We start from the raw sequence: 23,810 nt of genomic DNA, 5'->3' as shown, positions 1-23,810 counted from the left end.
GGGGGGCGGTCGGGGAGCGGTGCCCCCCCGCCCGGCCCCGAAGCCATGCCCCGGCTGCCCCCCCGGCCCGGCCCGCAGAGCCCACGCGGACACGGACGCTGCTCCAGAGCCTGGGCGAGCTGGTCACGGGCCTGTACGCCAAGTACTGGATCTACGTGTGCGCCGGCATGTTCATCGTGGTCAGCTTTGCCGGCCGCCTCGTCGTCTACAAGATCGTGTACATGCTCCTCTTCCTGCTGTGCCTCACGCTCTTCCAGGTAGTGGGCGGGCAGGGGCGGGGGCGGCGGGGGGCGCCCAGGCCGGGCCTCACCGCACGCCGCCCGGCAGGTGTACTACAGCCTGTGGAGGAAGCTGCTCAAGGCGTTCTGGTGGCTCGTGGTGGCCTACACCATGCTGGTGCTCAGCGCCGTCTACACCTTCCAGTTCCAGGACTTCCCCACGTACTGGCGCAACCTGACCGGCCTCACGGACGAGCAGTGAGTCGGCGGGCGGGCGGGCGGGCGGGGGGCGCGGGCGGGCGGGGGGCGCGTCCCGGCGTGGGGCCCTCCCCGGCCCCGTCTGACCGCCGCCCCTCGCGCCAGGCTGGCGGACCTGGGTCTGGAGCAGTTCAGCGTGTCCGAGCTCTTCTCCAGCATCCTGGTCCCCGGCTTCTTCCTGCTGGCCTGCATCCTGCAGCTGCATTATTTCCACCAGCCCTTCATGCGGCTCACCGACCTGGGGCGCGCGCCCCCGCCCGGCGCCCACCCCCCGCGCTGGGCTCGAAGGTGCGCCCGCCCTCCGCGGCCGGCCCCTCTCCCTCCGCTGCCCCTGGGCGTGCGGACTCGGGTGCAGGCTCCCGGGGGCCCGGGGTCTGCAGCGTGTATCGCCCTCCCCCCCCCCCCACCCCGCCCCACACCCGCCCAGGGAAGGGCCTCATCCCCCGGGAAGGGACGGAGGCTGCTGGGTTCGGACGGGAGGGCCCGGAGCAGGGCGACGGCCTCAGCAGCCCCCTCGGACACGGCGGGCCCGCGGTGCTGGGTGTTCCTCCGGCCTTCGGGTCACGGGGGCGGCACATCGGCCGGGCCCCAGGGGAGGCCTCCGTCAGCCCCCGGGGTCTGGGGCGAGGAGTGACGCCTTGGGGCCCACCCTAGGCAGGACACGGTCAGCGGGACCCCGCTGCTGCAGGAGGAGGAGGAGGTGGCCGGGGAGGAGGGACCGAGCGGGGCCGGCCCCCAGCAGGCCGTGCAGGGCCCCGAAGGTGAGTCAGGCCGGCAGGCGTGGGGTCCCTTCACCCAGACCCCTGCGAGCGCCAGGCCCGGGGACCCTGGTCCCCGAGCCCTCACGGCCCCCCTCCCACAGCCGCCGCCAGCAAGTGGGGGCTGGTGGCCGAGCGGCTGCTGGACCTGGCTGACCGCTTCTCCGAGGTCCTCACCCGCGTGCAGGCGTTGGCGTGGCGCCTGCTGGAGCTGCACGTCCTCAAGCTGGTGGCCCTGTGCACCGTGTGGGTGGCCCTGAAGGAGGTAAGGGAGGGGCGGGGCGCCTCCTTTCTCTGCAGCGGGGTCCCCTAGAGGCCGGGACCCTCGGGTGGCAGGTCGCAGGGCCCCTGGGGAGGTGCTGCCCCGCCCGCCCGCCCCAGCCCCCCACCCCCCGCCCCCCCGCCTTCCAGGTGTCGGTGATGAACCTGCTTCTGGTCGTGCTGTGGGCCTTCGCCCTGCCCTACCCCCGCTTCCGGCCCATGGCCTCCTGCCTGTCCACCGTGTGGACCTGTATCATCATCGTGTGCAAGATGCTGTATCAGCTGAAGGTCGTCAGCCCGCACGAATACTCTAGCAACTGTACCGAGGTGTGCGGGCGGCCGGGCCGCGCGGGGGAGCCCGCCAGGCCTCCTCTCTGTGCCCCGCCCCTCGCCCCTGCCCGTGGCCTCCTCGTCCCCAGACGCCCCGTCCCCGTCCGCACCGAGGTCGGCCAGAGCTGAAGGCCACACGCGTCCTGGGAGGGTGTGGTCCGGCCCCGTCCGGAGTTGTGGCTGGGGCGGGGGTCCCTGGGGTGGGTGTCAGCTCCCAGGTGGGAACAGGTGCTGATTCTCCCCTCCCCCAGCCCCTCCCCAACAGCACCAACCTGCAGAAAACGGAGATCAAGCAGTCCCTGCTGTACCGGGGACCCGTCGACCCTGCCAACTGGTTTGGGGTCCGGAAGGGCTTCCCGAACCTGGGCTACATCCAGGTGAGTGCGGGGCCGGGGGGCGGGGGGGGGGCGGCCTGCCCGTGTCCCCCTCCCCAGGTGAGTGTGGGGGCGGGGGGGGGGGCGGCCTGCCCGTGTCCCCCTCCCCAGGTGAGTGCGGGGGGGGGGCGGGGGGGGGGGCGGCCTGCCCGTGTCCCCCTCCCCAGGTGAGTGCGGGGCCAGGGGGCGGGGGGGGGGGGGGCGGCCTGACCGTGTCCCCCTCCCCAGAACCACCTGCTGGTCCTGCTGCTGCTGGTGTTCGAGGTCATTGTGTACCGGCGCCAGGAGCACCACCGTCGGCAGCACCAGCCGGCCCCGCTGCCTGCCCAGGCCGTCTGTGCCGACGGCACCCGCCAGCGGCTGGACCAGGATCTTCTCAGCTGCTTCAAGTACTTTGTCAACTTCTTTTTCTACAAATTTGGGCTGGAGGTGAGGCCCAGCGTCAGCCCTCACCCCTTACCTAGGCAGGGCTGAGGGTCCGCGTCCCTCTCCGCGTGGCCTCTGCAACTTGCTGGCCCTTGGGGGCCACCCGGGGTGGGGGGGCACAGAACACACACCTCTGAGGGCCGGACCCCCGGGCTCAGTCGGCGTGTCCTTGGAGCGTAAGCTCGGGGGCTGGACCCTGACTGGAGACTGGGTCAGAGTCTCCACTGAGCCTTGGAACCTCCAGAGATGTGGTTCCCGCCTGCCCGCCCCCCCCCCCCCCGCCCCCACACGGCAGACACGTGTCCAGCTCTCCCTGCCTCCACGACAGCAGTGTGGGCCGTGGTGAACTTGGGCTGCTGCCCCCACTGTGCTCTGAGCCTTCCCGGCTGGAGGTGGGACCCAGGAGGTCCCCCCAGCAGCTCACTGTGCACCCCGTCCCCGCCGCCCCCAGATCTGCTTCCTGATGGCCGTGAACGTGATTGGGCAGCGCATGAATTTCATGGTCATCCTGCACGGCTGCTGGCTGGTGGCCATTCTTACCCGCCGGCACCGCGGAGCCATCGCCCGCCTCTGGCCCAACTACTGTCTGTTCCTGGCATTGTTCTTCCTGTACCAGTACCTGCTGTGCCTGGGCATCCCCCCGGCCCTGTGCCTCGGTGAGCCGGCGGCCGTGGGCAAGCTGCGAGGGTGCTTCCCCCACCCCCCGCCCAGGGCCTCCCCTGCCCCCTTCCTCGGACCCTGACGGCTGCAGCATCCCTGGGGGGGAGGGTGGGGCGCTGGCCACCCTCTCGACGCTTTGCATCCATTCCCTTTTTTTCCCCAACATTCTATTTTGAGAAATTTGGAACGATCAGAAAAGGTGGAGGTAGAGAGTGGGGAGCAGCCAGACCCCGCAACCCGGGGCAGGGGCCACGCTCCACAGTCCCTCCCGCACAAGCCTGGCTTTGGCCTCATCCTCCGGGGGTGGCCCTGGTGGCTTTTGGGTCCGATACAGGACCCCACGTCTGCCCTCAGCTGCGCTCTGCTCTCGTGCCCTCTGGTCTGGGCGAGGTTTCAGGAGGGGGCCGGTGGGCGCGAAGCCGCGTTTGTCGGGCGGTTCCTGCTTTGGCGGGTGTGGCCGTGTCCTGTCCTGGGAGTGCACTTGTCGACGTGGCCCTTCCGTGTCTGCGGCCCAGGTGGTGTCGCGTCCGCCCGCTCCGGAGTGCGCCGCGGGCGGGACCCGTAGGACCGCTGTTGTCCCTTGATCCCGGCGCGCTGGTCACGTGGCTTTCTCTCACGTGTTCCTCGACCGACCCCGGGCCCCGGGACGTCTTCCACCGCCACGGCGGCTCCCGGTTGGCCCCCGGAGCCCCTGAAGCCGCTCTGAGGCTTGAGCCGTGGTTGTGTGGGTGGTGACGGTGGGGGAGGCCGTAGGCCAAGTCCTTGCCCTGCGCGGCCACCACCGACCTGACCGCTCCCGACTGTGGCTTTTCCAGAATGTCTTGGAAACCAACGACAGGGCGCGTTACCAAACGCGTTCCAGGTTCTCCCGTCCTCGTCCCCGCTTTGTCTCCTGTTTTGTGTGCTGGCTTCTGACTTTGGACGCAGACTTGCAAAAGTAGCTCCCTGACGTGAGCCTGGCGCAACCCGGTGCGGGAGCTCAGGCGTGCGCGCTGGTGCGGCTCTCGCCGCGGCCCCGTGCGTGCGCCCGTGTGTCGGTGCCGGGCAGCTCCCCGCGTCTTCGCCTTTCAGCACCTTGGGACTTTTGAGGGGCGCTGGGCTGTGACCCTGGGGGTAGTCTGCTGTCCTCGTGAGACCGGGTGACAGGGCCCTCTGGCGGCTGGGACGTGTGCGTCTCTGAGCCTCACACGGGGCCAGTGTCTCCTGTCCGGTGCCGTTCTGTCACTCGGGTGCAGGGCTGGCTGCGGGGTGTCTCCCCCGAGACTCGGCACACAGCCTGTTTCTCCTGGACCTTTCCGGCTAACTGCAGCCTCCGCGGCGGGTCCCGCTGCGGGAATTTCTCTCGGTTTCCTAGCGGTGGCTTTCTGTGTCTCAGAGTTATGGGTGGGCATCTTCCGTAAAGATCTCCGTCCCGCTGATTTGTTCAGTTGCGAATTTCTATCCTCATGGGCTCTGGATGCTGCTGTTTTCGGTTCCACTGGAGGCCTGGCGTCCTCTTCTCACTGGTCCATGTGGGCACCGCATTGGCCCTGGGAGTCCCCGCCCCCAGCGTCCTCTCCCTGTTCCCCCCCCATCCTCTCCCCACCCCCAGCCTGTCCCCACCCCACAGAGTGCTCTCCCGGCCCCCCCGCCCCAGGCTTCTCCACCCTGCGCCCCGAGTCTACGGTCCTGCGGGCCCTTTGCAGTCCCGATGTCCGTCCCAGTGCTGAACTAGGACCGCACCCCATGTCGCCGGGGGCTGGCTTGTTTCGCTTGGCGAACGCGCCGGGTGTGGTGCTTCCTGTTCCTCTCTGCCCGCTGAGGACTGGCCGTGCCCTGCACGAGCCCATCTCCCCTCCGGCCCCTGGAAGGCAGCCGGTTTCTCACGTGGGGCTCTCTGGAGTAGCGGGGCCAGGAGCGTCGGGGTGCAGGGCTGTGTCTGGGCGTAGTTCTCGCTTCGCGGAATTGACCGCACGGTGTGGTTCCCGTGTTCGTTCCCGCCGGTGATGCACGCGGGCGCGCGGTCGTCGCTGAGCTTGTGTGGGCCGTTCTGATAGGTGTGTCTGGGAGCCTCGCTCTGGGCCCTCTGGGTCCACCGCCCCTGCAGGCCCGTTACTCCCGGGCTGGGGTTCACTCCTTCCCCTGGGCCCGGGCCCGTCTGTGCCTGAGAAACGCATAGGTAGGAACACGCTGGAATCTCGCTCCCGAGACTCCAAGAGACCGCGTGAACGCGTGGGCGGGTGCGGGGATGAGGCCTGTGGGCGGGGACAGGACACCGGGGTCCCGATGTGCCCCCTGCGCCCACAGACTACCCGTGGCGGTGGAGCCAGGCCATCCCCATGAACTCCGCGCTCATCAAGTGGCTGTACCTGCCCGACTTCTTCAGAAGCCCCAACTCCACCAACCTCATCAGTGAGTGCCTGCGGCCGGGCCCCAGGGGGCGGGGAGGTTTTGCCGGGGGGGACAGGCGGCGCTCAGGCGTAGGCCCACCTCTGCCAGCGCGGGACACGGTGTCCGGGCCTCACCGGCGGCCAGTCCCGCGGCTCCCCAGAGGGACCTGTCCCCACAGGGGCGCCCACTTCCCCGGGCCCGACTCTGTGCACACGCAGCCACGCAGACCTGCCTCTGCTCGCCGTGTGCGTGCAGGCGTGGGTGCGGGGGTGCAGGCAGGTGGGACACAGGTGGACGGAGGGATAGACGCGGGCGTGCCTCCTGACGCCTACGCGGTGTGTGGCTGGGTGCACGTCGGCCACACTTCCTGACGCGCGTGCGGCACCGCAGAGGCACAGCTACACGCGGGCCTGTCTCCCGCTGCCCACGCTCGGGTGTGGCCCTCGGCCCGGTGCGGCCCCCGCAGGGGCACACCGGCGCTCCTCTGCGGCCTCGAGTGCGGGACCGGTGCCGGGCGGGCGGCGCCCCGCACGGCTGGCGGCCCCCCGAGGCACGGCGCAGCGGCCGACTCCCGTGTGCCCGCAGGTGACTTCCTCCTGCTGCTGTGCGCCTCCCAGCAGTGGCAGGTGTTCGTAGCTGAGCGCACGGAAGAGTGGCAGCACGTGGCCGGCACCAACACCGACCGCCTGGAGGTGCCGCAGGGCGAGCCCGACCCCGTGCCCAACTTCATTTACTGCAGGTGCGTCCTGGGCACGGCCGGCCCGCGGCCCGCTTGGGGCCGGGGCCGCACGGGCGCTGGCGGCGGGATCCCCTCCGCCGGGCCCCGACCTGGCAGCGGGGGGGGGGGGGGGGGGGGGGGGGCGCGCTTCACCGGCTCCCCTGGGCCGAGGCTGCCGGGAGGAGGTGGGGCCGCCCGGGCCCCGCAGTGACGCCCCGTCTGGCAGGTCCTACCTCGACATGCTGAAGGTGGCCGTCTTCCGCTACCTCTTCTGGCTGGTGCTGGTGGTGGTGTTCGTCACGGGAGCCACCCGCATCAGTATCTTCGGGCTGGGCTACCTGCTGGCCTGCTTCTACCTGCTGCTCTTTGGCACCAGCCTGTTGCAGAAGCACATGCGCGCCCGCCTCCTGCTGTGGGACTGCCTCATTCTGTACAACGTCACCGTCATCATCTCCAAGAACATGCTTTCGGTGCGCCCGGCCGGCCTGGCCCCGCCCCCCGCCCCCCCCCCCCCCCCCCCGGGGGCCCAGGCTGACCCTGACCCCCCCTTCCTGCCCCAGCTCCTGTCCTGCGTTTTCGTGGAGCAAATGCAGAGCAGCTTCTGCTGGGTCATCCAGCTCTTCAGCCTCGTGTGCACCGTCAAAGGCTACTATGACCGTGAGTGACCGGGGGGCGCGCTGTGGGCGGGGCTCGGAGACGCGCACCGCTTCCGGGGTTCCGCCCCCTGACCCTGCCGCGCCCCGCAGCCAAGGAGATGCTGAGCCGGGACCGGGACTGCCTGCTGCCCGTGGAGGAGGCCGGCGTGCTCTGGGACAGCGTGTGCTTCCTGTTCCTGCTGCTCCAGCGCCGCGTGTTCCTCAGCCGCTACTTCCTGCACGTCAGTGCTGAGCTCCAGGCCACTGCCTTGCAGGCCTCCAGGTCAGGCCCCGCCTCGGGCCCCCCGGCTTGCGCGGCACCGCCCCGCCACGTTAACGTGTCACTCGGGCGACTTCCGAGGGCCTGACCCACCCCAGCCCTGCCCCTGGCCGGCAGTTCGGCCCGTTTTTGCCCCCACGCTGGCCCGAGGGCGCACGGCCGCTGGGCGGCCTCCCTGCCTGGGCTGTCGAGCCGGGCATCTCCTGTCCCCCACGGACGCCTCTTTGGTGGCTTGTTTCCCGCCCCCCGCTGAGAGTCAGGAGGCAGCAGGAGGGGGCCCTCTCCCTCATCCCAGCTCACGACAAGGGGACAAGGGGGGCTGTGGAGCTGGAGGGACCTGGGTGGAGGCTGGGCCCAGGCCACAGGTCGGGGAGCCGTGCCCCTGGGGTGCCAGGGTGACGCCGCCTCCCCGCAGGGGCTTCGCGCTGTACAACGCGGCCAACCTCAAGAGCATCGAGCTCCATCGCAAGGCGGAGGAGAAGTCCCTGGCCCAGCTGAAGAGACAGTAGGTGCCGTCTGGGTGGGGGGCCCCGGGCTCTCCCGCCCAGCTCGGTGCTCAGAGCCGCCCCCGCCCCCCAGGATGGAGCGCATCCGCGCCAAACAGGAGAAGCACAGGCAGAGCCGGGCCGGCCGCAGCCGCCCCCAGGAGCCCCAGGGCCCCCCCCAGGAGCCGGGTGAGTGTGAGGGGCTCGCAGGGCCCCGGGGTCCTGGCATCCGTGCTGCTGGCACCCACTCCTGTCTGGTCTGTGCCGCGTGCGCCCGTCTGTCCTGTGCCACGTGCTCACCGTGCCCCTGTGGGCCGCGGGCCAGCCTGCCACCGTCCGCCTGCACCTGTGGACTGTCCTCTCTCCCCACTGCACCGCGAGGCCCCCTCTGTCGGGGGGCGCTGCCCACGCCCTCCCCGCGCCTCGCCCCACGCCTCGCCCCGCCGGCTCACGCTCGCCTCGCCCCTCCACAGGGCCTGGCAGTCCACGGGGCTCGTCCCCGCCACGGAGGCAGTGGTGGCGGCCCTGGCTGGACCATGCCACAGGTACTACCTCCTTGGGCCCACTGTGCCCGGGCCCCTCCTCTCTCAGCTGCTGTGCGCCCACCTGTGGCCGTGCACCCCGGCCTTTCTCCGTGTGCCCTGTCAGCCGGCCCTCCGGCCCCACCCCGCCACACAGTAGTAACGGGCTGGGCCTCGGTTCAGCCGGGTCCCCACACAGGCTTTGTGCTCCCGTCGCTCAGAGTCTCACGAGTCTGAGTGTTCATGCTGACGCCTGCCCTCGTGTTCTTCCTGTCCCGTCTGCGTCCCGTCACTGCTCTGGCCTGGCCCCAGCCTCCAGCTCCCGTGGCTGTCCCCCGGGATGGTGGGAGGCCGAGGGAACCCATGCTGGGTGCCACGGCCCGGCGCATTCCTGGACCCGTCTGAAACTAAAGAGGACTTGAGTCTTGGGGCGGGGGGTGTGGAGCCCGAGCCCCTGTCGGGGAGGACAGTTCTCAGCCCCACCTGCCTGCAGTTATCCACTCGGGGGACTACTTCCTGTTCGAGTCTGACAGTGAGGAGGAGGAGGAGACCCCACCCGAGGACCCCAGGCCTTCGGCACAGAGCGCTTTCCAGGTGAGGTGGGAGAGTCGCCTGCCTGCCTGCCTTCCCCTGTCCGTGGGGCGCGGGGGGAGGAGAGACCCTGTCTAGCCAGCCTGCCCAGATCCGTTCAGACCTCCAGAGCCCACAGGTCACAGGCACACGCAGGCCGTGGGGCGCACAGGTCACAGGCAGCGGCTCCGTGGGCCTCCGTCCACGGTCTCCTGACGTCGCCGCTGAGCGTCCAGGACTTGAGAAGGGTTGTGCGTGTTTGCTGGAAAACGGTGGGGTCCCTCGCCTACCCCTGGGTCCTCAGTTTGCAGGAAGTGGCCCTGGCACTGAATGCCAGCCACGTGCCCTGCCCCCACGGCACAGCCCCACGGGACCCGCTTCCCACCCACCCTGAAGCAGGGAGCTAGCCGAAGGCCCCCAGCCCGGCCTGGTCCCAAGCTCCCCGGGAGCTCCGAGGTGGGCTGAGCGGGACCCGACGTCCCGGGAGGCGGGGTGCTGACCCCGAGGGCCCGGCCCACAGCTGGCGTACCAGGCATGGGTGACCAACGCGCAGACGGTGCTGAGGAGGCAGCGGGAGGAGCAGGCGAGGCAGGAGCAGGCAGGGCAGCCGCCCGCGGGTGAGCCTGGGGCGCGCGGGGCGGGCGCCGGGGGCCACGGGGCCGCAAGGCGCTGACCAGCACACACCCCTGTGCCCAGGAGGCGGCCCGGGCGCGGAGGCGGAGCCGGCGGAGGGCCCAGACCAAGAGGCGGCTGGTGCGTGCGTGCGCCCGGAGACCGGGGGGCGGGGGGCCTCCCACCGGCAGCCTCTGCAGCACCCCTCTCCCCTGCCCCCGCCGCAGGCCACAGCCACGTGATGCAGCGGGTGCTGAGCGCCGTGCGGTTTCTGTGGCTGCTGGGGCAGGCGCTGGTGGACGGGCTGACGGACTGGCTGCACACCTTCACGCGGCACCACCGCGCCATGAGTGACGTGCTGCGCGCCGAGCGCTACCTGTACACGCAGGCGCTGCTCAGGGTGAGCGCGCGCGCCCACACCCCCGAGCCCCGGGCCGGCCCCTCGCGGGGGAACTGCCGCCCTGAGCCTCTCGCTGCCCCGCAGGGCCAAGAGGTACACCGGGGCCTGCTGGACCAGCTGTATGCCAGGGGCGCGGAGGCCGCACCCCCAGGCTCCGCGGGGGCCCGAGACGCACCCGGCGCGGCGGCAAGGTGGGTGTGGGCTGGCGGGGCTCGGGAGGCGGCCGGGACCGGGCAGAGCCGCCCCGCTGTGGGCGCACGGACCAGGAGGCGTGCGGCCTGCCGGCCCCAGAGCCCGGGCAGAGCAGAGGGCGGGCTGCCTCTCTGTGACCGCCCTCGCCTCCCGTAGTGGGCCGGGGGCCCAGGAGCCACTGAGCGCCGCCGCGGAGGCCACCGGCGGCCCCCTGAGCACGGGGTGCAACGCCCGCAGCAGCGGCGAGGACGCGCCCGCCGAGCCCGGGGCTTCCCTGCACGGCTCCCGGGAGCTTCCCGCCGGTGCTTCCACCCGGACCCGCACCGCCAGCGAGCTGCTCCTCAACAGGTCGGTGCCCAGGGCGGCCGCTGGGGGGGGGGGCTGGGGGGGGCGGCGGGCGTGGGGGGCGGCGGGCCTTGGTGCGAGCGGGCCTGGGCACGGCTCCCCGCAGGCACCTGCACATCCAGGAGCTGGAGGAGGCCCAGCAGTTCGAAGCGAGGCAGGGCCGGGCGCTGCGGCTGCTGCAGGCCGCCTACCAGTGCGTGGCCGCCCACTCGGAGCTGGTCTGCTATTTCGTCATCATCCTCAACCACATGGTCACCGCCTCGGCCACCTCCCTGGTGCTGCCCGTGCTTGTCTTCCTGTGGGCCATGCTGTCCATCCCGAGGCCCAGCAAGCGCTTCTGGATGACGGCCATCGTCTTCACCGAGGTGGGCCGCGGCCCGGGGGGGCGGGGGAGAGGGAGTTCTGGCCGTGCCATGCTGAGCCTCCTCCCCTGCAGGTGACCGTGGTCACCAAGTACCTGTTCCAGTTTGGCTTCTTCCCCTGGAACACCCACGCGGTGCTCCGGCGCTACGAGAACAAGCCGTACTTCCCGCCACGGATCCTGGGCCTGGAGAAGACCGACGGCTACGTCAAGTACGACCTAGTACAGCTCATGGCCCTGTTCTTCCACCGCTCCCAGCTGCTGGTGCGTCGCCGGGGACGGCAGGCGGGCACCTCCCGGCACACACCCCACCTGCCGGGAGGCAGGCCTGGATGTTGCGGGTCCCGGGGTACGGCCACGCCAGCCTCCTCACCTCTCTCCGCCCCCACCCCCCTGCAGTGCTACGGCCTCTGGGACCATGAAGGGGACCAACTCTCCAAGGACCACGACCGCGGCACTGGGAAGAAGGGGGTTGAGGAGGAGCCGACGTCACCAGGGCCCCAGGGAGAACCAGGGGTGGCTGGGGCCCTCACCCAGTACCACATGCAGGCGGAAGCAGGGGATGGGCCCCCAGAGCCTCCCGTGGAGCCCAAGCCCCGAGACCCAAAGCCGATCAGCCTGCGTTTCAGGAAGAGGAGAAGGGAGAGCACAGAGCCTGTGGAGCCCGCAGCCGTTGGTACGACGGCCCTGTCCCTCCACGGCCACTGTGGCCCAGCGGGTTCCCACCTGGAGCCGCGGCCCCCCGCCGCGTTCCCGGCCTGCCCCATGTGGCAGGTGACGCGGCCCCAGCTGGCCCACTGCCAGCGACCTGGGGACGCCTCTGTTCATCCCAGCCTGCTGGTCCATAAAGTGGGGTGATCCAGCCCCCTGGGGGGTGGTCTCGGGGTGGTCGGGAGTCGGAGCGGGCCCGGCGTCCCCGGGGCTCCCGTCAGCAGCGGCTGCTCCCACAGAAGGCGTGGCGGCGGCCCCGGGGAGCGAGAGGTGGAGTCGCCCCCGGGAAAGGGCGAGAGCCCTGGGGCTCCGACTGCAGAGCTGTTGCCTGGCCCTGTGAGTGACCGTGGCCGCCCCCGGGCCAGGGCGGGTGGGAGGGCGCAGCTGGGGGCTCCTGCGCACTGAGCCCACCGCCGCCTGCAGGGCCCAGAGCGTGTACCGGCCCCTGCACTGCTTTTTCCACGACATCCTGCACACCCAGTACCGTGCGGCCACCGACGTCTACGCCCTCATGTTCCTGGCCGACGTCGTTGACTTCATCATCATCATCTTTGGGTTCTGGGCCTTTGGGGTGAGCACACAGCCCGACACCCCCCACCCCCCGCCGCCACCCCCCTCCCCCCCGCCACCCCCTGACCTCTGCTCTCCCGGCACAGAAACACTCGGCAGCCACAGACATCACGTCCTCACTGTCAGACGACCAGGTGCCCGAGGCCTTCCTGGTCATGCTGCTCATCCAGTTCAGCACCATGGTCATCGACCGCGCCCTCTACCTCCGCAAGACCGTGCTGGGCAAGCTGGCCTTCCAGGTGGTCCTGGTGCTGGCCATCCACCTCTGGATGTTCCTCATTCTGCCCGCGGTCACCGAGAGGTGGGTGTCCGGCCGGGCCGGCGCTGGGCCCGGAGACCTTGGGGCTCCGGCCTCGGGCAGGGCGCCCTGACCTGGCCTTCCCGCCCCTGCAGGATGTTCAGCCAGAACGCGGTGGCCCAGCTGTGGTACTTCGTCAAGTGCGTCTACTTCGCCCTGTCCGCCTACCAGATCCGCTGCGGCTACCCCACCCGCATCCTGGGCAACTTCCTCACCAAGAAGTACAACCACCTCAACCTCTTCCTCTTCCAGGGGTGAGTGTGGGCGGGCGCGGGGCGCCGGGAGCGGGGCGGTCTCCCGCGGGCTGTCCTGATGGTGCCCGCCCCCGGCAGTTTCCGGCTCGTGCCGTTCCTGGTGGAGCTGCGGGCCGTGATGGACTGGGTGTGGACGGACACCACGCTGTCCCTCTCCAGCTGGATGTGTGTGGAGGACATCTACGCCAACATCTTTATCATCAAGTGCAGCCGAGAAACCGAGAAGGTGCCCGGGCCTAAGGCGGGTAGTGAGGGACACTGGTCACTCCCCGTCTGGGGCAGACGGGCCACATGACAACCAGGTGGTGCTGGTGGTCCCCCCCACCCCTCACCTGGGGGCTGCCAACCCACAACCACATGAGGCCAGAGGTGCCTCTTATAGGGGACGGTGAAGTTGACCCTGTTGGGAACAGGCAGCTGACTGAGGTCTGAGCAAATACCCAGAAGAGGCCTGGCCTCTGGTCTTGGGCACGAGGGCTGGGAGATGGGGTGGGCACCAAGCATCAGCCGAGGTCCCGTTAGCAGCTTTACTGGGGGACGGCGGGCGCAGAACCTGCCCCATCCACCTGTACAACTCAGCGACGCATAGCACGGTCACAGAGCTGTGCCACTGTCCCTTCGGGTCTAAACCTGGCTTAGCGCTCCAGCAAGAACCCCTCGCTGCAGGGATTTGCCTGTTCCAGAAGGTTCGTGCACATGCGGTCACGTGCCCCGTAGCCCGGGTCCGGCTTCTTTCGTTCTAGGGGGTTCAAAGCGCCGTCCGCGTGGCCTGTGTCAGGACTTGGGGTTTTCATGGCCGAGCAGCTTTTCATCACGTGACTGAGCCACCTTTCTTACGCCACGGTTCCAAACTGTGAAGGAGGCTGGGCTTCTGTTTTGTTGATCGCAGCGAGTGTTGCTGTGGATGCCTCAGCCCCTCGGCCGCCCCGCTCCCACCCCCTGCAGCGTGGGGGCTGCCAGTCTCCCCACGTCCTCGCCAGCACTTGTGACTGAGAGGTGACCGCCTCAGTGCAGTCTTGGTTCTGGTGGCCCTGATGGCTCGTGACGGTGACTCTCTTCTCCCGTGCCTGTCGGTCGTCTGCTTTGCCCCTTGCGTCCCTGGGTTGCCTGTCGTCTTATCGTTGACTTACAAGAACTTCTGTCCTGGACGCTATAGCCCCTCTCAGGCAGGATTTGCCCCGAAGCCTCCCATTCTGCGGGGTCTCTCTCCCTCCCCTGAAACACAGAAGTCTTTGTCTGACGTCCAGTTTTCTGCTGGTGCTCGTGTGACGTCCAAGAATCTCTCACCAGATCCTGAGGAATGAAACTTTGCCCCTGGGAGTTTTACTGACCGTCCCATCTCTCTGGCGTGTCGGTGTCCGTTTGTCCCAGCACAACCGTTGACGAGCCTATCCTTTCCTCGCTCGGCACGAGGGTCTGTTTCTGGGTTCTTGGCTGTGCCCGTGTCTGTGCACGCAGAGGCCACACTAACTGCCGTTCCAGGCTGTGGCCGCGTGAGGACGGCCCCCGGAGCAGCAGGGGGTGGGGGTCCGGGACGGGGCGGCGGGCGGGCAGAGCTGAGGCCCTGACCCACGCCCCGCCCCCCAGAAATACCCGCAGCCCAAGGGGCAGAAGAAGAAGAAGGTGGTCAAGTACGGCATGGGCGGGCTCATCATCCTGTTCCTCGTGGCCATCATCTGGTTCCCTCTGCTCTTTATGTCCCTGGTGCGCTCCGTGGTCGGCGTCGTCAACCAGCCTATCGACGTCACTGTCACCCTCAAGCTGGGTGGCTACGAGGTGAGCCACCAGTCTGTCCCAGCCGGGGAGCAGGACGGTGGGCCAGCCCCACGTCACTCGTCTTTAGAGTTCCACGCGGCGCTGGCAGCCAGGGGCCGAGGGGCTCCCTGCAGCGTCACGCCGTCCCCCCACCGCAGCCCTTGTTCACCATGAGCGCGCAACAGCCGTCCATCGTGCCCTTCACGCAACAGGCCTACGAGGAGCTGTCCAGACACTTCGACCCGAACCCGGTGAGTGGGCCCCGGGCTGCACCTGCGAGGCCGGGGGGCGGGGTGGAGGGGGCCGCCGCTCGCTCAAGTGCCGCCCCGGGCCCAGCTGGCCATGCAGTTCATCAGCCAGTACAGCCCCGAGGACATCGTCACGGCGCAGATCGAGGGCAGCTCCGGGGCGCTGTGGCGCATCAGCCCCCCCAGCCGGGCCCAGATGAAGCGGGAGCTGTACAACGGCACTGCCGACATCACCCTGCGCTTCACCTGGAACTTCCAGAGGTGCGGCCCAGGCTGGGGCAGGACCCGGGTGGGGTGTGGCCCGCGGTGGGTCACGCTGTGTCCTGGCCCGTAGGGACCTGGCCAAGGGCGGCACCGTGGAGTACACCAACGAGAAGCACACCCTGGACCTGGCTGCCAATAGCAGCGAGCGGAGGCAGCTGGCCAGCCTGCTGGAGGGCACCTCGGACCAGTCGGTGTGAGTGGGGGAGAGTGCTGGGGGGCGGGGCCTGCCGGAGGGCAGCTGGGACCAGTGGGTGTGAGTGGGGGAGGGGGCACGGGGGGGGGGGGGGGCTGGGCCTGACTCCCCCACCTTCTCCCCGCAGGGTCATCCCCAATCTCTTCCCCAAGTACATCCGTGCTCCCAACGGGCCCGAGGCCAACCCCGTGAAGCAGCTGCAGCCCAGTGAGTGTGTGACAGCGAGTGCATGCGAGTGGGGGGTTGGCGCCACCCCGGGCCAGGGTGGGGGCCCTGACGGACCCTGGCTCTGCCCCAGACGAGGAGGCCGACTACCTCGGAGTGCGCATCCAGCTGCGGAGGGAGCGCGTGGGCTCGGGGGCCGCCGGCTTCCTGGAGTGGTGGGTCATCGAGCTGCAGGACTGCCAGGCCGAGTGCAACCTGCTCCCCATGGTCATCTTCAGCGACAAGGTCAGCCCGCCCAGCCTCGGCTTCCTGGCCGGCTACGGGTGAGTGTGCTGCGCGCGAAGGCGGGCGGGCCGCGGCTGCAGCCTCCGCGCCCGGGACTCACCCCGCCCCCGCCCGGCAGGATCATGGGGCTCTACGTGTCCATCGTGCTGGTCATCGGCAAGTTCGTGCGTGGCTTCTTCAGCGAGATCTCCCACTCCATCATGTTTGAGGAGCTGCCCTGCGTGGACCGCATCCTCAAGCTCTGCCAGGACATCTTCCTGGTGCGGGAGACGCGCGAGCTGGAGCTGGAGGAGGAGCTCTACGCCAAGCTCATCTTCCTGTACCGCTCGCCCGAGACCATGATCAAGTGGACCCGCGAGAAGGAGTAGGAGCCGGGGCCCCGCACCCAGGCAGGAAGGAGCCGCCCGGCACACCGCCGGGCCCCGATGCTGCTGCCGGAACGAAGGAAGGAAGGAAGCTGTGGCCCCTCCCCCGCCCGGCTCAGGGCACCTCCTCGTCCCCGAGGGCCCCACGCGGCCGGCACGCTGGGCTGGGGCGTCCAGCCTTCCCCTCCCCACGAGTACTGTAGGGTTTTCTAATTAAAAGTATTTTTATTTATGCGATCCGCGCCCCCGGCTCTTGGTGGCCCCAGGCTCAGCTCTCGCCGGTGTGCGTCTCCTCAGCGCCGTTCTCCACCAGATACTCCTGGATCTCCTGCGAGGCCCTGGGGGAAGCCACGTGCTGGGAACCTGCCGCCAGGTGCAGAGGCCCAGAAGGACCCTCCCCCCCCCCCCCCCCCAACACACACACACACACAAAGGGGGCTCCCCCAGCTATGTGGCTAGCCGGTACCTTTGGCTGCGGAGCTGGGCCTCGGCCAAGATGTAGGGTGGCAGGAGGTCCAAGGAGGGCTGCGACAGAGAGCACCGCCGTGGGTGAGGGGCCATGGGTGAGGGGCCGTGAGGCACAGAGCCCCGGGGGTGGACCTCTCCTGTCACCACCCGTGGGCGGGAACCACTCACCACATCCTTCATGTTCGCACGGCAGCCATAGCACAGCCGCTCGATGACGCGGGCTCGGGAGTCCTCCCTGCGGGAGCAGAGCTGGACGTGACCACCTAGGTTGGGCCCTGGAAGTGCCACCCCCCGCCCCGGACAGCTGCGTGGGGCCGGCCGTGGGGGCAGGACGGGGCGGGCCTTACCTCCCGCAGGGCCCAGCCCCCTGGCAGCGGTCCTGGGCGCCGCCCACCTCTGTGGGTGCTCCAGCCCCAGCCCGTGGGGTGGGGGGCTGCGTCTGGGAGAAACCGGAGGTCTGGGCCCCGAAAGCCGTGGCACTATCTGCAGGCGGAGAAAAGCTGAGGATCCTCTGGGGACCCGACCCCTCCTCCCACTTGCCGGGGCCCCTCCCCCTCCACACAGACCAGCAGCGTCGACGTCCAGCGTGCACATACAGAGCAGGCAGCGGGGGCCGGCGGCACAGCCGTCGCGGGGGGCCTTGACCAGCTTCTCACTCGTCCTGAGGGTGTGGCAGACAGGGTGCAAGGCACGGTCAGGCTGGGGCTCCGCTCCCACAACCCGACCCCGGCACGGGTGTTCGTGCACACGCGCGCACACACACCTGTACACGGTGCTGACGGTAGACGGGAACTGGGCTTGCAGCCGGAGCAGGAAGCCCTCCATCAGGCGGTGGATGCTGGCCTTTTCGGGGGCCTAAGGGGAATCAGATGAGGGCCGCAGGAGTGGCGCCCCAGGCCGGGCCGAGGGGCCACAGCTTCACGCTGGCGGCCCCCACGAGCGCCACGTCAGGGCTGGAGTCGGCCGGAGCACCCGCTTCTGAAGCGTCCCGGTTGCTGAACGCAGTGGCTCTCACAGATCGTGCCGTCAGATTTCTCCAAGATCCGTCCTGCCCGTCCTATACCTGGCAAGCCCTTCCCAGAGACGCAGGCACCTGGGGACCAGCCACCCACCGCCCCCCGGCACACCCCCTCTTCCTGGAGGACAGCAGCCCACCTCTGCACTGCGGGGGAGTGCCCTGCGTCTGCTCCCAGAATGCCGGGCACGCCGCTGTTAACACTGAGGTCTGACAGCCGGTGTGGACGCGGCTCAGGTCACCGAGGGGTGCCGGCGACCTCTGACCCCATGCCGAAGGGCGGGGGCCAGCCCAGGTCCTGCAGCTCACCTTGGTATCGATGGCGGGGGTGAAGACGGAGGGCACAGCAAACAGGCGGTTGTAGAAAGCGACCTCCTTCAGCGTGTGGTCGCGCATGGGCCGCACCACCACCACGTCACCGTGACGCTCATCTGAGAAGCCCTGCGGGGGGCGGGGGCACGTCCCTCACCAGCCCCACCAGACGGGCTCGCGGTCCCTCCCTCCCTGCTCCGCGAGGGAGACCCCGGGGCTGGCTCTCGACACTACTTCCAAGTGACAGGGGCCAACAGGGTCCCTGAAAGGCCTGCACCCGCGTACCGTGTCCCAGGCGAGAAAGGCCCCTCTGCCCAGCGCCAGGCTGGTCATGAGCTTGATGGCCAAGCGGGTACAGCTGTCTCCTGTCATCACCTTGGAGTAGCCATGGGTCCGGGCCACATGCAGGATCAGGTGCGTCCTGGAGAGCACAGGGTCTCAGGGTCCAGGTGAAGCCAGGCCAAGACCCCGGGAGGGCGGGGGGGCTTACCGCAGGGTGTGCAGAAACTCTTCTTTGGCCGTCAGCGTCTTCACGGAGTCGAACAGTCGGGACAGAGCCTCGGTCTGGGCGGCTGGCGGTGGCCCCGCCGGGTCCTGGGACTCCTGGGTGCCAGGCGGGCTCAGCCGCTCCTCTCCCTGGGCGGGGCTGGGGCTGCCCCCTGACCTCTCGGTCCCCAGCGTGTGCTGCTGCTGGAGGAAACTATCCACAGCCACCTTGTAGGTCCCCACGGCCCCCACAGGCTCCTGGGCAGAGCAGCGCAGCACCGACGGCGACAGACCAAACACCTTCCGGGGCAGGGGGACAGCGTAAGGCCCAGCCCACCTCTGCGTGCCGCGACTCAACAGGCCCCTCGCGTACACCCCAGGAGCCCACCCTCCAGGAGCGTTTATCAGACACAGGCCCGCCCACCTCTTCCAAGGCGACAATGTGCCACGGGAAGCCGAGGGTCTGCAGGATCAGCTTCACTTCAGCCACAGTTTTTGCTCTGTCCTCCGGGCTCTGCCCACAAGCCGCTCCCTCTGAAAAACGGCAGGCGGGAAGGAGTCATGGCTACAGGAGAGCCGGACACGGGACAGGGCCAATGCCGTGTGAGACATCCTACACGGCTTTTCTGCAGGAACAACAGCTAACCTGTTCTCCTGGGGGAGCATTTTCAGAGCGGGCAGTGGGTTCACGGTCATGGCACAGGGAGGTGTGGGGAGGGGAGGCATGACTGACCACAGTGCCAGAGATCCACCTGGGAGCCTATCTCAAGGGAACAAGGGGGGGCAGGTTAGCGACTGGGCCCTGGGGAAGCGAACTCGCCCATCCCTCTCGGGGCCCCTCCGTCTCACTTGGGGCCCTTCTGGCCTGACTCTGATAAAGCTGATTGTGGTAAGACAACAACCGTGCCTTTCTTGCCGGACCCGCGTGCTGTCTCCAAAAACTGCCCCCAGCAGGGCCTTGCTAAGGTCACAGCACCCGCTGTCTGAGTGGGGCTCATCCTGAGCAGCGGGGTAGGGGTGAGGGTGGCCACACGCACCATCCACGTAGATGACCCCCGGCACGAAACGCAGTCTTTTGGCAGAATCTCGACTCAGGCCCTGGAGAGAAAAGGAACAGGAGCTCAGCCCCCCAGTCAGAAAACACAGGACAGTTTCCCGGCACAGACCATTCTCTACCTCGACTGAGGGCCCCTGGGAAGCGGTGCTGACCCCCACCTGGGGTGGACAGGCCATTCAGAGGAGGTGCTGTCAGGCCCCACAGGGAGGCCACGTGGGTCAAGGTGGCCTGCCTGCATATCTCACTGCCCCTGCACGATCTGCTCCTCATGAGTCAGTCCCTCCCTCCTGGCTACGTCCCGAGAAATGGCCTACCCAAGCACCTCTGGCCACCAAGAGTGTGACGGAACAGCAGAAAATCCAGGCACTACCAGTCAGAGGGAAGGGGGCCACCAGGTGCCAGACAAAAGGCCAGGTTCAGTGGGCCGTGACGCGAGAGCAGAGCACCGACCAGACGCACCACGCCGGGGGCCCCAGGACAGACCGCCCCCATGGCCACAGCCCCTCTAATCTGCACCTCTCAAGGGGAACACACAGGGTCTGTGTGTCCCAGCCCCGGGTCAAGACCCCCGAGGCGGCCAGCATTCTGCGCAGGCCGCCGACTGCCTGGAACCCAGCTCTGCACCCAGAGCACCTTCCTCACTCTGGCTCCCCACCTGACTTAGCCACCTGGGGACCCCGCTGCTCACTCGGGTCTCTCCTTAAACTTCTCAAGGAGGCTGCCCATCCCCAGCCAGGCCAGACCCCTTTTGGGTTCCCCAAGGCACCTGCTCCTATGTCACAGTCTCATCCTCCACCCAGGACCGGGGGGAAGCCCATGACCTGAGAACACCCCGAGCGATGCTCCACCGTGCCGCGACACCGTTCTGGTGATAATGACTCTACACGGTCAGCGAAGTACTAAACTGAGGCAGAGCTGGGTCACTCCAGACGCAGCCCCAGCACGTGCACCTCTTGTACACACATCGAGGAACCCTCCGGTTGTCCCGGCTGCTGGCGGGCTGCTCCCACAAGCTCCAGGCAAGAGCCCCTCGGGGCAGGGCCCCCGACCCTGGAGCTTAGCTGGGCAGCAGCAAAGCCCCTGGAAGATGCTGGAGGGATGTACCTCAAGGACCTGCCAGACCATGGAGCTGGATGAAGGCCCCCCAGACCAAGCCAGGAGCACCTAAGGGAGAAGGAACGTCGCTGGAGGGCACCGCATCTCCAACAGGAGCGTGTCCACCGTCCCCCCCACCACCCGTGCACGACGGTGGGAAGGGACACGGGGATTGACAGCCAGGGCCCAGGGGGGCTGGGCTTTCCAACTGGGGACCCCACAGAGGAGTCACCCCACACGCTACCTTCTCTCCTGGAAAGATGAGCCGATTCTTCCCCAGCACGGCTCTGAACTTGTGGACGTAAAACGCCCTGAAGCAGTCCCTGCAACACAAACAAGCAGCAGCTGTGGTGGCGCTGCCCGCGCGGCCCACCTCCTCGCCCGACGGGGAGGCGGCCCGAGACTCTGCCTGGCGTTCCCCGGCTTTGGCCGGAAGCATCTTGACCAAGGCTCTGCCCAGAAACTGCCACGGGAAGCCAAGCTTACGGGGTTCTCGCCAGCTGGGTCTGCCCCGCGATCAGCCCCACACTGCGAGGGAGGCCTCCCTTGGTCCCCAGCAACCCTTACTCGTGTGAACTGATGCCTGAGGGGCTCGCAGCCCCGGTGCCACCCGCACCCCCAAACGCTCAGGAGGGCCCGGCTGGCAGAACAGACGGACACAGGAAAGTGCAGGGCAAGGCCAGCCCGACCCTCCCCTAAGCAGAGTTGAAGGTCCCTTCCGGGACCCCCATGGGGAGTACTATCCCTCTGGGTGAAGGGGGAGCCCTGAACAGGCTGTGGGGTGGGGGCGTCCCAAAGCTCCACACTGGCCCAATGAGCTGATCCCATCTGGACCAGAAATGCCTGGGAAGCTCGTGCCGAACGCACAGTCCTGGCTTCTTCTTCAAACCTACAGAATCAAAGCATTCAGAACCACAGGCCTTGGGAATCTGTGTTCATGATAAACCTTCCAGCTGGTTCTCATGTTCACTAGGTCAGAAGTGCTCAGCCTTGGCCACAGGTTAGAATCACTCAGGCCAAATACAGCAGAATGTGCCAGAGTGAGGCCCAGGCACCTGCATTTGAAAGCTCCCTGGCAAGCCCAGCAGGGAGTCAGGGTCAAAGACAGCACCCTGAAAAGAGGGAGCAAGGTGGCTCCCACACCTGGGGCTGCACCCCTAAATCTACTTTCTTTTTCCCATTAAGATACATCAGTGTCTACAGCAATCCCCACCCCCACCGCTGAACAGACACCACAAGGAGGGGTTGACCCCGGGTCCTTTGTAACTCAACTCAGTGTTTAATAAAATGTCGGGACCCTAGGTGACCAGCCACGGGCAGTGACTCCCAAGAAAGTCAGGCGTGGCAGACTCCTGAAACCAACAGACGCTTGACTCACTCCCCACTTCACGGGGCACAAAGAGAACCCTGTCGCTGCCCACAGGCAGGGGGCGCTCTCAGCCCAGAAGGAGCTGCTGTGACCTCTTCTCTGTTTAGAACAATCATCACTTCTTAATATTTTTTCCTTTAAGAACTTATTTGAGAGAGAGGGACAGAACAAGCAGGGGAGGGGCAAAGAGAGAGGGGGACGGAGGGTCTGAAGCAGGCTCTGTGCTGACAGCACAGAGCCCGATGTGAGGCTCAAACTCACAAACCGTGAGATCATGACCTGAGCTGAAGTTGAATGCTTAACCGACAGCCACCCAGGTGCCCTGGAACAATCGTCACTTTTTGACGTTCTAAGTGATTAAAGCTTGCCTTCTTTGCTTAAAATGTATATTCTAGTGGCACACACCAAGTCCACTGGGTTCCCAAAAGATGGCTGGGGATGAGAAAGTTTTAGGGAAAAAAAGAAACAAAAAGCTCAGTCCCTTCAGTTTCCCTTTTGGAACATTCTGGAAAGTAGAGTCTAAGACCCTTGGAGACTAATTTTAAAAACATGAGCTGGTCACTCATTCAACAAAGGCTCATCTCCCACCCAAAGCACGAAACGTCCGCAGCAATTAACGCAGATAAACCAGGAGCCTGGTCCTGCCCTCATGGAGCTGTGAACCCAGGGGAAGCGAACAGGTGTTGGAGGAGCTCTGATTCACTGCTGACAAGTCAGGGGCCACAAGACGGCTTCAGAGAAAACAGAGCATGTTCATAACAAGGTCCTCTGGGAATCAGCCTCCTCTGCTCCCCTCCAAAGTCCCGCCGCCCCACCTCAGAGCTTGAAGAAAGCTGCAAACCTCCCTCCATCCCACACAAGTAAAGTAAGTGTCCCTCAGAGCACCTGGCCAAGATCCCAGGATGCTCTAATCTGCCCCGAGATGCTCATCCTGCCTATAACTCACCTCATCTTCACTGCCAACGGCCCCCTTAAGAGCCATCAGATACCTTCCTGCCACTGAATCCAGAGCTGGATAATGGGAGAATTATGGGGTGCCCATGCAGAAAACCAATACCCCCACCCCCACTCACCAGAGTCACCGGGAGCGACGTTAGAAATACAAGTGATTACATGCTCTTTAAAGCAAGAGATCAAGACACAGAGATGGGGGCAAGCCTGGCTGCCGAGTCACCCCGTGTCTGGCTCCCACCCACCTCCACGCCTCACCTGCAGAAGGCGTCTCCGGCTCGGATCACCACAACGGGTACCCCTTCCTTGCACTTCACACACTTCAGCTCACGGCTTGGGAGGCTTGGGGGAAGAAGGAGGCAAGAACACAGGTTGCAGACCTCCCTCCGGGCAGACTCTGAGGAGGCGGCGGCCCGTTTCTCACCCCAACCTGGCGTATTTGGAGTTCTTGGGGGCAGCTGTACACACACCTGCCAAGGCTTGTGCCTTACCCTAACTACCAGTATGAAAAAAGACGACGGCCGTGGGGGGTATCTTAGTCGCCAAAGCCAGCTCAGGAAAGCACATAAAGGCCCCCTGTCAACCTCGCCAAGGCAGGCATGACACACCACCACTTGCCCCGTGTGGATCTGGAGGGGAGAAGTGGAACCAGTGCGTGGAAGCGACAGGGAGGCCGACTTCCTCTTCGACTACGGAAAGTTCGGTCAGCGCTGGAGCCGTCCGCACTGGCGGCCAGAATTACAAGTGCCAGGGGCAGAGGGAGCCCCCTCTTGGGGTGTTCACCGCCGTCTATACGGGCACTCCCCGGGTGCCGCCGAACGAGGTGCAGCCCCCGCTTGGGACGCCAGGGCTTCCGGGCCCCCGGCCGTCTCCTGGCTTCCCGGAGCGCAGCTCCCCGGGCAGACGGCGCCGGGAAAAGAGAGGGGCCGGTGCGGACGCCCGGCTCTCACCCAGGCCGCGGCGGCGGCGGTCCCTCGGGCGCCGGGTCCCCGTAGTCCTCGCCAACCTGGCACATGGCGGCGCTGGGTCCCACCGTAGTAAGCGGCGGCGACGAGGAGACGCGCCCTGATGACGTCACCAGGACGCCGTCCGGACTGCGCTCGGCCGGCTGGGGGCGGTGCGCGCGCTGACGGCGCCAGCACCGCAGCGCCGCGGTCGAGACGAGCGGGCCTGGG

General features: G+C 67.6%; 2 protein-coding genes across 7 annotated transcripts in view; one reads left to right on the top strand and one right to left on the bottom strand.

The window, feature by feature from the left end:
* The window catches only part of PIEZO1 (piezo type mechanosensitive ion channel component 1), a 53,971-nt gene extending 37,852 nt beyond the window's left edge, over window positions 1-16,119 (top strand). For 3 of the 5 annotated variants that reach the window (XM_042920857.1, XM_042920856.1, XM_042920853.1), the window contains 38 exons: window positions 79-257; window positions 328-476; window positions 582-764; window positions 1,131-1,237; window positions 1,339-1,499; window positions 1,646-1,822; window positions 2,077-2,202; window positions 2,428-2,628; window positions 3,077-3,281; window positions 5,572-5,676; window positions 6,241-6,394; window positions 6,600-6,843; window positions 6,934-7,030; window positions 7,120-7,291; window positions 7,704-7,793; window positions 7,868-7,962; window positions 8,247-8,318; window positions 8,788-8,888; window positions 9,385-9,481; window positions 9,561-9,617; window positions 9,704-9,876; window positions 9,961-10,067; window positions 10,225-10,416; window positions 10,520-10,778; window positions 10,850-11,038; window positions 11,174-11,450; window positions 11,725-11,821; window positions 11,909-12,056; window positions 12,142-12,356; window positions 12,449-12,607; window positions 12,686-12,833; window positions 14,195-14,383; window positions 14,521-14,613; window positions 14,699-14,871; window positions 14,945-15,067; window positions 15,195-15,274; window positions 15,366-15,555; window positions 15,636-16,119. In XM_042920857.1, the coding sequence (XP_042776791.1) occupies window positions 79-257; window positions 328-476; window positions 582-764; window positions 1,131-1,237; window positions 1,339-1,499; window positions 1,646-1,822; window positions 2,077-2,202; window positions 2,428-2,628; window positions 3,077-3,281; window positions 5,572-5,676; window positions 6,241-6,394; window positions 6,600-6,843; window positions 6,934-7,030; window positions 7,120-7,291; window positions 7,704-7,793; window positions 7,868-7,962; window positions 8,247-8,318; window positions 8,788-8,888; window positions 9,385-9,481; window positions 9,561-9,617; window positions 9,704-9,876; window positions 9,961-10,067; window positions 10,225-10,416; window positions 10,520-10,778; window positions 10,850-11,038; window positions 11,174-11,450; window positions 11,725-11,821; window positions 11,909-12,056; window positions 12,142-12,356; window positions 12,449-12,607; window positions 12,686-12,833; window positions 14,195-14,383; window positions 14,521-14,613; window positions 14,699-14,871; window positions 14,945-15,067; window positions 15,195-15,274; window positions 15,366-15,555; window positions 15,636-15,885 (5,834 nt within the window). In that variant the 3' untranslated portion in view covers window positions 15,886-16,119. The remainder of the gene's footprint in view (window positions 1-78; window positions 258-327; window positions 477-581; window positions 765-1,130; window positions 1,238-1,338; window positions 1,500-1,645; window positions 1,823-2,076; window positions 2,203-2,427; window positions 2,629-3,076; window positions 3,282-5,571; window positions 5,677-6,240; window positions 6,395-6,599; window positions 6,844-6,933; window positions 7,031-7,119; window positions 7,292-7,703; window positions 7,794-7,867; window positions 7,963-8,246; window positions 8,319-8,787; window positions 8,889-9,384; window positions 9,482-9,560; window positions 9,618-9,703; window positions 9,877-9,960; window positions 10,068-10,224; window positions 10,417-10,519; window positions 10,779-10,849; window positions 11,039-11,173; window positions 11,451-11,724; window positions 11,822-11,908; window positions 12,057-12,141; window positions 12,357-12,448; window positions 12,608-12,685; window positions 12,834-14,194; window positions 14,384-14,520; window positions 14,614-14,698; window positions 14,872-14,944; window positions 15,068-15,194; window positions 15,275-15,365; window positions 15,556-15,635) is intronic. The other 2 variants (XM_042920854.1, XM_042920855.1) reach the window with 2 other exon arrangements.
* Window positions 16,120-16,126: 7 nt separating this feature from the next.
* On the bottom strand, window positions 16,127-23,729 carry CTU2 (cytosolic thiouridylase subunit 2). Of its 2 annotated transcripts, XM_042920858.1 has the most exons (15): window positions 23,586-23,729; window positions 22,894-22,977; window positions 20,560-20,638; window positions 20,325-20,384; window positions 19,201-19,261; window positions 18,588-18,697; window positions 18,168-18,463; window positions 17,963-18,098; window positions 17,675-17,806; window positions 17,114-17,205; window positions 16,917-17,011; window positions 16,698-16,833; window positions 16,519-16,585; window positions 16,349-16,407; window positions 16,127-16,220 (listed from the first exon to the last, which is right to left on the bottom strand). In XM_042920858.1, exons 1-15 carry the CDS (start codon window positions 23,648-23,650, stop codon window positions 16,151-16,153), a joined length of 1,542 nt encoding a protein of 513 aa, XP_042776792.1. In that variant the 5' UTR covers window positions 23,651-23,729; the 3' UTR covers window positions 16,127-16,150. The 2 variants fall into 2 exon arrangements, with proteins under 2 accessions (XP_042776792.1, XP_042776793.1); XM_042920859.1 differs by lacking the exons at window positions 19,201-19,261; window positions 20,325-20,384; window positions 20,560-20,638; window positions 22,894-22,977; window positions 23,586-23,729 and adding an exon at window positions 19,071-19,193.
* Between the last annotated feature and the right edge of the window lie 81 nt (window positions 23,730-23,810).

This window comes from Panthera leo, chromosome E2 (genome assembly GCF_018350215.1).
Source record: "Panthera leo isolate Ple1 chromosome E2, P.leo_Ple1_pat1.1, whole genome shotgun sequence".
NCBI lineage: Eukaryota > Metazoa > Chordata > Mammalia > Carnivora > Felidae > Panthera > Panthera leo.
Note: the sequence above shows the minus strand (reverse complement) of the source record. Positions and strands in the feature narration are given on the sequence as shown.

Excerpts from the sequence above, each read along its gene's own strand:
- CTU2 (XM_042920858.1), bottom strand. The coding sequence starts at position 23,650 with ATGTGCCAGGTTGGCGAGGACTACGGGGACCCGGCGCCCGAGGGACCG. Across the intron at positions 19,262-20,324 it reads TGGTCTGGCAGGTCCTTGAG|GGCCTGAGTCGAGATTCTGC; the intron begins GTACATCCCTCC and ends TTTTCTCTCCAG. Across the intron at positions 16,586-16,697 it reads GGGGCTGGGCCCTGCGGGAG|GGAGGACTCCCGAGCCCGCG; the intron begins GTAAGGCCCGCC and ends CTGCTCCCGCAG.